The 10,418-nt window shown below is 48.1% G+C and overlaps 1 protein-coding gene across 1 annotated transcript; it reads left to right on the top strand.

Moving 5' to 3' along the window:
• The first annotated feature begins 5,585 nt into the window (after positions 1–5,585).
• On the top strand, positions 5,586–10,330 carry LOC115588169 (uncharacterized). The gene is made up of 3 exons (XM_030428556.1): positions 5,586–6,618; positions 6,772–6,830; positions 6,937–10,330. The coding sequence occupies exons 1-3, from the start codon at positions 5,586–5,588 to the stop codon at positions 9,010–9,012; spliced, it is 3,168 nt and encodes a 1,055-aa protein (XP_030284416.1). The 3' UTR covers positions 9,013–10,330.
• Positions 10,331–10,418: the final 88 nt, after the last annotated feature.

The raw sequence follows: 10,418 nt of genomic DNA, 5'->3' as shown, positions 1-10,418 counted from the left end.
CCGATAAAGGTTAGTATGAGCTTGTCTCTGTGTGAAATGCGGGTGGCGGCGAGGGGGGGAGCGGCTGGAGTAAATTAGTGTGGGAGCAGGTGGTCGGACGGCAGGCTGAGAATGATGTGTTACAGGTGTGAGACCGCATGATTTGCTGTCATCGTCAACACATTCGCGAGACGATGTGGCACCGTCCTTTGTCCATGAAGGGGACACATGAGGGACAGAGGACGGGGTAAGAAAGAAAGTGTGTGAAAAAGGGAATTACACTGTCCGTCCCAGAGGTATCACAGGGTGAGGTAAACATAGGAACTGAAGGAATTATCTGCAGGTTTTCTCTTGTCGGTGATCGTGGACCCAATCGTGGACCTTAGACTTTCAATTTCTCTTCAAGCTTTGTTCAGTTCTGTTAGATTGCAAGGTCAGTTCCTCAGTGTCAAAAGATAATCCCATTGTCAAATTAGGCGTGACATTAAGACACAGTATGCAATTTCTGTCTCAATCCGAACAAAGGAATTACTTTGATGATGTCTTTTGATGAAAGGGGATTATGGGAGTTGTTGTTTTCACTGTGAAACAACCACCACTGCAGATTGAATCCGGCAGAAGTGTTGAAGAGGTAATGTATTTAAGTTTTATTCACGTTACGTGTAGTCCTGACCTACAGTCTGTCGATTCCCTGTAAATTAAAGCAACAGGTGACAAAATGAAATGCACCATTACCTTAAGTAAAATTATGTATTTCTCTGGCCTTGAACATTATTGGAAAATATGTTATTGTTATTATTATTATTATTATTATTATTATTATTATTATTATATAATTAAGTCTGTTTTCTCTCAATATGTGACTGTCCGATTTTAATTATGATAAGGGCGATGTATAGGACGGTCCTGTTATCTGTTTTTACTCAAAGGACTACACTGTCAAAATTACACTATTAACTTATGACAGTCTGCTTTAAAACAATCTAAAAGCTGTTAATTAGGTTTTGCTGGGTCACTCCTACAAGATACTATACCATCAAAAGGATTTTGAAGATGTTATGTTAAGGTAAACCAGTAACAACAATTTCAAATAGATGGTAATGTTGCCTTGTGGCTACTGAGCGAGTAGATAGGTAGTCATTAGGTCCGATTGATGATATGTCAATGTTGTGTTTACAACTTGTTTTGCTGCCCCCATGTGGCCATAACAACAATTAACGTTGCTTTAATCATCAAACATCGATGAGTTCAAGTTAGCGTATTTGGTCGGCCAGTGACCTCAGATGCTCTATGAGAGCTACAAGATCATAAAGACTTTATTTTGGACATGAAACTCGAAGCGCTTCCATCAAAACAAGCAGTCTCTGCAGGCATTAAACCAACAATGTACTGAGTTGGCATTGAGTGAAAACAATCACAACCCCTGCTCATGTATTGTGTCCACTTGGAGCAAAGAGGCAGTAAATGTATTCTTTTAAGTCAGATGTGGAACATTTATGCTGGCCAAGACTTCAATGGAAAGCTGTTTGCACGGAGAGGAGAATTAATTTAATGACATGCTGGACATGAACATCACATTTCTGAACAGGCCCACTGAATGTTTTAGATGATCATAAAACATGAGCAACAATTTTTTTTAACATGAACGTGTATCGCATTATTCTGCATTCAACACTTAATGCCTCGCTCTGGAACACCACAAGTGAATGCACACGGAAACATTTCTTTGGATCTGATTGGCTTCCGATTAGTTTATCTAACTTGCCATTGTCCGTGAGGGTTGGTGTTCTTGCAAGGTATATTACTGTGGCCTTTTAGAGACCAAATGTGCTCACAGTGATTAGAGATGGTCAAAAGTTAAAATTGTGAAAACACAATGCAGGATAACGCATAAAAAATAGGTTGGTTAAAGAACACAAGGCGACTGAACCAAACTGAACTGATCTTATTCGTAACTCCACCTTGGAAATGATCTCAACGCTTTTTAGTGAATGTGTGGGTTATATATTTATTTTTTCAGGAAGTTGAACAGGTGAGTAAAGTAAATAACTGAATTCACAAGTTTAACAGTGTTGAACTCCAGTCCAAGACAACCCATTTTCAAATCACCCGTGAAAGCTTGCAATAACGTGTTCTATGCTCCATTACAGAATGACCTTGTCCATTCACTACATCTGCATTTGGATTTTGTTATCCGCACACTGATGGAAGCTAAGCGCTAGATGTCAGTATATGCTACATAGCATCTCATTATATTATAGCCATTTCTAGCAGTGACACTCAAGATGAGTGGTTGGAGCCATTAACGTCGACAGTAGCAGCTTAGCAAAAGCTCTAAGGGCCGGAATGCATTCATCTGGATGAAGGTGGTGTGACTAGGCGGCAGCGGCGTGAACGTCAGGGGTCGAGACAGAAACGGCAGTCGAAACATAATCAACTTTTGGAGAAATGCAACCCGACATCATGTTGCGGTGGCCAATCACATCAGCTGGTGATCAAACATGCTGCATGACTCACCGAAACACAATTGAGTGTTTCCTTTTTATTCACTCAATTTGACCTTTTGCACCACTTCAGAACAAACCACAATGATGTGCCTCACAACCTGGTTGATAACTGATATTTTTCTTAATCTGCCGAATTGGACGAACAGTCACTATCAGGTCCAGCATGCTTGCAGCGTAGCAGTGTTGCAGCTTCTCCTTTCCTGTTTAATGTCGCTTGGCAAACACCTTTTTCTGAGCGCTACACCTCCTTTCTCTACCAAACATTTGCAAATCAAAAATCAAACATTTACGTTCATTTAATCTAAAAAGCATCTGTCGCTCGCACCTTAATGCCAGCTCTTCCCTACATTTACAGCCCTCAGAGGTGCATTTACCGATGACAGAGTCATAATCATATTAGTAGACATGGGGGATTGATTGCTACACGCCTCATACCAAAACATCAGACACCCAGACGCACACAAACACAAGCCCATTTGGACCAGTTCCCAGTCGCAGAGTGGATTAATGTCTTTTGGCTTTGGTGTGTCTGTGTGAATGTGTCTCCTTAGCCCTGCCTAGTTCCATATGGCCGTGCCTGTGCACGCAACGTAAACGACTCTCTCTGTGTGATGTATGAATTTGGGATGATAATCCTGGTTTATGAATGAGGAGCGCAGTGTAATTTATTGTGTTTTCTTTGTGGACCCCGAGTACATTTACTCTCCAGTACGATCCCAACCAGACGGATGACGGAGCGTTCCCCTACTTCCTCTTTCCAGCAGAGACTCTTCCATCCTTTCACTTCTCACTCCACTCCCTCCGCCGAACACTATTTCTCATTTGAATTCGGGATAATGGATGGTGCTGTACTGGAGCGACAGACAATTCAACACCGCTGGCATGTCGAAAACTATTACGGTCGCAGATATTTTTCATGAATACGTCAGACGTGGATTCTACACTACAGACCTCCGTGAGCGAGTATCTGTGTGTGCAAAGTGTGTCCAGTTTGTATGTGGGTCACAGGATCACGCTGGTAACGAGGACCGCAGGGAAGCGCGATCGTTGCACACGAGTTTGATTGAGAGGTAGACTGGAACACGGCACATAAATCACCAACACATCAAACTCCTCCTATCATATATAACTTTTTTTATGAGACTTTCCCATGAACTTCTCTGGCGGAAAGAATGCGTTGTTATTTAAGAGCGTTATCTTTGTCCAAGCGGTCTGACTTACGAGGATGAAGTGATCAAAAAAGCAGGAATTTAGATTAAGGATGGCAACATTTGAGATGGATGTTTTGAATGAATGATTCATATACACTGCATATACACAGAATACACTGTTGAGAAACAAACAGCTGACGGACAGATGATGAAATTTTGCATTCGATTCATGGGTCACACAATGTAAATACTACTTGTATTACAAGTATTGTTACAATTCACAGTATGTTCCATCGCTTGTACAAGGATTTTTTTTTTCTGTGTATTTTTTGACAGCATTGATAACATTAATATACAGTCATTGCATTTTTCCACCATTATAGCTACTAAAGTGAGTTTTCTCTGAATATAAAGAAAAATTCTGAATTTCAAAGATCAATTTCAGACATGTATGAGGAGAAAACTTGCTGCAATTATAAAGTCAGACATTTGCTCGATAAAAAAAAACAAAAAAAACAAACAAAAGCAGTGTTTGTTTTTTGATTTTTTTGGTCAAGGAAACACATTTCTTCTTTTTTGGACCAACCTCATCGCACCACAGACGCCACCAGTAGCCAGGCCACATATTTGGCGGAGCTGCAGCAGTATGAAATATGTGCACGTCTCCTCAAAGTCTGGATGCTTTGGGTGATATTTTGATTGTGGGCTAAAAAATCACAAGCTCTGTTCGATTGGTCTTAGAGTGTGATTTGATAAGCTTATCCTCTGCAGGCATAAAACACTGCGTCTGTGGTGTGATGAGGTGAAAGTGATGTCGTCCCTTTTCTCACGCAATTTGGACTTCTAAATCTCAGTGAATATTCAAGTTCTTTCTGGTAAATTTGTGAGATTTTTTTATTTTAATTTACAACTTAAATCTCTCACTCTTTATAGTTATATTCATCACAGTTTCAGTCTGGAAGGTGTGCATAATCCCAAGATTTGTTACATCAGCCAACCTTGAGAGACTAATCTAAAACAGATGTGTCAGGATGGCTTCAAATTCATGGGATATTTCTGGGAATTTCACAATCCCAAACATTTAAAACTACGCTAGAATTGCATCTTAATTGACTGTGAATTAATGTGTTCTATTTCATTCTTCCTGACCGCCAGAGGGCGGTGCTTCAGCACTGGATATCTCCATCTCGCACATGTGCAGGTCGAGTTATTATACCAACAAAGTCACCTGTGACCGTGTGATGACGTAGGGCGCACGCCCCAGTATAAAACCCCCACGTCATCACGCAATCTGTTCCTTCTATCTTCTCGCGATTGAGGAAAATCTGATAGCAGGTCAATTGGCTCGCCGCTGGTAGTCTCGCAACCTGAAGGTTGGTGCTTCGGATATTTCGTCCACCAGAGACTGCGGCAAGTCGCTCATTTCTTCAAGTCTGTTCTTCGGACGAATAGCGGTGATCTCGCCGTAACGATTCGTACTGAATTACTGCAGACAGGTAAGTAAGCTAAGTTTCCTTAGTTGTTAGCCGTTAGCCGATGCTAAGAGCCGGCGGCTCGCCGGACTCGTATTTGTTTTGAAGAGCGGTGTTTTCGCCGCTTGTTATGTTACACGCTACATTGCTTGACTCTCTGTTTTCGGTGGGTTGTAGCGGCAGTAAGCACGCCATTAGGCGGGACAGTCAGGAATCGTACTTTAAGTTGTCGGGCAGTGCTGAGTGCACCGACTTGTTGAAATATATATATATATATTTTTTTTTCTCTCTCGAGGCACGCTCCGGTCCGGACGCGTTTGAATCTTATTGTTGTCTTGGTGAGCAGCACAGTGTGTCCGCTGTGACTGCTTTAACAACTGTGCAGCATAGTATTGACTGCATTATTCTTTCGTTCGCCCTTTCTGGAAACTGTCCTACTTAATGACATGTTGGGCTCGCCTGTCTGTAACGCTTGTATGGCCCCCCTCCAAACGGAGGACGGCCACGATCAGTGCCCGGCCTGTCTCGGGGTTGAGCACCTGAGGACAGGTATGTCTGACAACCCATGCATGAACTGTAGGTTTATGCCACTGGCGGTCAGAAGGGCTAGACTGGCAGCGGTGGAAGGAGATGCTGCGCTGCTACCTGTTAGCGGGAGCGCAGTCCCGAGGGCACCTAAGGGACGTGGACGCAGACGCAGTACTGCATCACATGGCCCTCCGGGGAAAGTTAAGAAGGTGGACACTTTAGCTCTCAAAGTGGACACTCTTTCATCTGAGTTTGCCCAGATTAAGGAGCTTCTGCTCAATCTGCAGCCTGACGATAGGGGACCAGTTGTCAGTGGTGACTCCGCCACGAGGGGCTCGCCTGTTCGGGACATTGATGTGCTGTCAACTGCAGCTTCCTGCAGTTTGTTTGATGATGAAGGGGAAGGACAGGACGAGGATAAAGACTCAGCCCTTCCAGCCTCTGACGCCTTGTCTCAAGGGTCGGATGGGTCATTGCGTGGATCAGAAGCTGGCCATGCCACACTGAAACCAGCAATTCGGATGGCCTTGGCACGCCTTGGGCTGGATGACGCTCCCGCCACAGCAGCTCCGTCAAGTGCCTTTTTTAGGCAGACACCGCAGCCTGCAGCTTTTTCAGTCCCGCCTTCAAAACCCTATATTGAAGAGCTCCAGCGCTGCTGGGGAGATCCGAAGCTGTTGTCCCATCACACCAGTGATAGCAGGAATTTGGCGGCCATGCAGGAGGCAGGCAGCTATGGGCTGGATCGTATGGCTCCAGTTGATCCTACCATTGCCTCCTTGATAGTCTCACCCGATGAGGCTCTCAGACCTGATGCCCGCTGCCCCCGTCCTCAGTGCCGGATGACCGATGATCTCCTGGTTAGGGCTTATAATATAGCAGCACGCATGGGCCGGATTGGTAACTCCTTTTCCCACCTTATCCTGGGCCTGTCTCAGGTCCTGCAGGAATCTGGTGTGGACTCCTCTGCCCAGACCCTCAGTGATGCATCCCTTCAGACTTTTGCATTCATGTCTAGGGAGCTTGGAAGACTGATGTCAACAGTGACACTGGCACGCCGCCAAGTCTGGCTGGCACAGTCCTCTCTATCAGAAGGGTGTCGCCGTACTCTCCGTTCTCTCCCTGTGGTCCCAGGTCACATGTTTGGGCCAGCTGCTCAGCTGGCGCTAGAGCGCAGTGCTCAAGTGGACCAGGCCAGGCAGCGGTTTGCTGGCCTGCGTCGGGGCTCGGCTCAGGCCCCAAGGCAGATGGGTCTCTTGCCACCTGCTCCCAGCCGCTCCTATCCACCTGCTCGCCCAGGTTTACAGCCGAGGTCCTCTCACTATTCAGGGCATTATGATCAGCGCCGCCGGTCTTTCTCACGGCCATTTTTCCAAGTGCCAAGGGGACCAGCCCCCAGTAGTCGCCCCCCCAAAGGCTCCAGGGGGCGGGGGGGGCGGACCTGAGGCTCAAAGGGCCGGCGTCGGGCGCTTCACTCAGCAGCATATCAGCTACTGGGAGAGGGAGACCACAGACCCTTGGGTGGTATCCACGCTGTCCAAGGGATACACACTGCAGTTCCGACGCCGGCCACCGACCTTCTGTGGGGTCAAAATGTCTGTGGTCAGAGATCCCACGAAATCCCTCGCCCTCAGCAGGGAGCTGGCGTCCCTTTTAGACAAGGACGCCATCGAGCCTGTCGTAGGGCATACACGGCTCAATGGGTTTTATTCAGTGTATTTTTTAATCCCGAAGAAGGACGGCGGGTTCCGCCCGATCCTGGATCTGCGGGGGCTGAACAGGTTTTTAAAGGTCCTGCCATTCCGTATGTTGCGGATGGCAGACGTTCTCCAGTCAGTGGCACAGGGGGCATGGTTTGTGTCAATAGATCTCAAAGATGCCTATTTTCATGTGCCTATTGCTCCACACCACAGGCAGTTCCTGCGATTCGCATTTCAGGGCCGAGCTTACCAATTCAAAGTGATGCCCTTCGGTCTCTCACTGGCCCCTCGCATATTTACAAGGTGTGTGGCAGCGGCACTTGCCCCCATACAAGCCAGGGGGTTGGCGGTTTTGCCATACCTGGACGATTGGCTAATTGTCTCCCCAACGGCAGAGCAGGCAGTCAGAGACACTGCTGTGCTCCTTGGACATGTGAACCAGCTGGGCCTCACAGTCAACTACTCCAAGAGCAGTCTCACACCCAGTCAAAAGGTAGATTACCTGGGCATGACTCTCGACTCGCGGTTAATGAGAGCCTTCCTTTCTCGGAAAAGGGTGGAGAACATTTTGCAACTCATAGGTTGCTTCCAGAGAGGCAGAGTGTTGAGATACGGCCTCTTTCTCAAACTGCTGGGTATGCTGACTGCAGCATCCATGGTGATCCCACTAGGTCTCCTTTCCTTACGGCCCCTTCAAGTCTGGGTCAACACACTTCACTTAGATCCCAAGTGGCACAGAGGCAGGAGAGTCAGGGTATCCAGCCCCTGCTGTCGAGCCCTGAAGCCATGGAGGAGGAGGGGGTATCTGGTTGGGGGGGTTCCCCTTGGAGTGATCCCGGCCCGCCGAGAAGTGGTGGAGACGGATGCCTCTCTGTTAGGCTGGGGTGCAGTCTGGCAGCACAGGACCATCAACGGCAGATGGAGCACACAACACAGGTGGGAACATATAAATGTGCTCGAGCTCAGAGCAATTTTTTTCGCACTGCAGCATTTTCTCCCAGTTTTGAAAGGGCGGCATGTTCTCATCCGCACAGACAGCACCTCAGCAGTATACCACATAAATCATCAGGGTGGCACCAGGTCCAAGCTGGGTCTGCGGGTGTCAGAGCAGCTCCTTACGTGGGCATTTCCCCACTTCCTAAGCCTCAGGGCCGTACACCTCCCAGGAGTACAGAACAATGTAGCGGATGTTCTCTCCCGCCAAGGGCCGCCACAGGGCGACTGGAGACTCCACCCCGAGGTGGTGGAAATGATTTGGAGCCGCTATGGCAGAGCAGAGGTGGACGTTTTTGCCTCAGAAACATCCACACATTGTCCCCTCTGGTACTCACTGATGGAGGGGACCAGCCCTCTGGGACAGGATGCCTTGGCTCATGCCTGGCCAGCCCACCTTCTATATGCCTTTCCTCCAATTCCGCTCATTCGAGCGACACTGGAAAGAGTGCAACGGAACGACCACAGACTGCTACTGGTGGCCCCCAACTGGCCAGGGCGGCCATGGTTTCCAGTACTGCTGAAACTACTCCAGGGGGAGCCATGGCGCCTCCCAAGGAGACCGGACCTTCTCTCTCAGCTGGAGGGACGCATATGGCATCCGAATCCGGACCGCCTTCAGCTTTGGATCTGGCCATTGGGGGCCAGGAACCACTCCTGGCATCCTGTGACCAGTCAGTAATTGATACGGTGTTAAGTGCTAGGGCTCCCTCCACCAGATTACTCTATGCTAATCGGTGGAAGCTGTTCTCCCAGTGGTGCCAGGCACAGGGTGAACTACCGGAGAACAGCTCAGTGGCCACCATTCTGCGTTTCCTGCAGTCGTTATTGGACGCAGGCAGATGTGCATCAACCCTAAAGGTGTATGCAGCGGCCATTTCAGCAGGGCATGTCAGAGTGAACAACCAGACAGTGGGGTCACACTATTTGGTTAGTCAGTTTTTGAAGGGCGCACAGAGGCGTAGGCCATCAAGGGTCACTGTAGTGCCGTCATGGGACTTGACATTGGTGTTGAGGTCAGTGTGTCGGCCCCCGTTCGAACCCATAGGAGAAGCAGAACTTAGGTGGCTGTCTGCAAAGACTGCATTTCTGCTGGCAATCACATCAGCAAAGCGAGTGGGTGAACTCCACGCCCTGTCAGTGAGCCAGATGTGTATGCGTTGGTATCCGGACGGGTCAGGGGTCACTCTCCTACCCAACCCCTCCTTCCTGCCAAAGAGGGGGCCTTCCTCACATGTAAACCAGGCAATTGAGTTAGCAGCATTCAGTTCACCCAGCTCATCGCAGCAAGCAACAGAGCGGTCAGAGCGGCTTTGCCCTGTTCGGACTCTCAAGGCGTATGTGGCTGCTACAGCCCCTTTTCGTAAATCTGACAAACTGTTTGTCTGTTATGGGGGTTGTGGGAAAGGTCAACCTCTGTCAAAACAGAGGCTTTCTAAGTGGATTGTTGAGGTGATTTTACATGCTTATAGATCGCAGGGCCTACCCGCACCTAGTAACGTTCGGTGCCACTCTACTCGTAGTGTGTCTACATCATGGGCAGCCTTGAAGGGGGTCTCCTTGCAGGACATCTGTGCTGCGGCAACCTGGGAATCCTCATGTACCTTTGCTCGCTATTATCGGGTCAATGTGGCTGCTCAACAGGCTGTGGCGACGGCTGTCCTAGCAACAGCTTCCACGCCTTAAGGCGGTAAGCACTCCTCGTGACCTTGTTGGCATGAGTCATCCAGTGCTGAAGCACCGCCCTCTGGCGGTCAGGAAGAATGAAATAGAACGAGAGTTACGAATGTAACTACGGTTCTATGAATTCTGGATGACCGCCAGAGCTGTCTGTCACTCGGAATCTGGGCGAGAAGATTCTGTAGGAACAGATTGCGTGATGACGTGGGGGTTTTATACTGGGGCGTGCGCCCTACGTCATCACACGGTCACAGGTGACTTTGTTGGTATAATAACTCGACCTGCACATGTGCGAGATGGAGATATCCAGTGCTGAAGCACCGCCCTCTGGCGGTCATCCAGAATTCATAGAACCGTAGTTACATTCGTAACTCTCGTTTTACTGCAACCTTCATTCACTCATCATTT

The sequence above is a fragment of the Sparus aurata genome, chromosome 9 (assembly GCF_900880675.1).
Source record: "Sparus aurata chromosome 9, fSpaAur1.1, whole genome shotgun sequence".
In the NCBI taxonomy this organism is placed as follows: Eukaryota; Metazoa; Chordata; class Actinopteri; order Spariformes; family Sparidae; genus Sparus; species Sparus aurata.
This window is presented reverse-complemented; position numbering and strand designations above follow the sequence as displayed.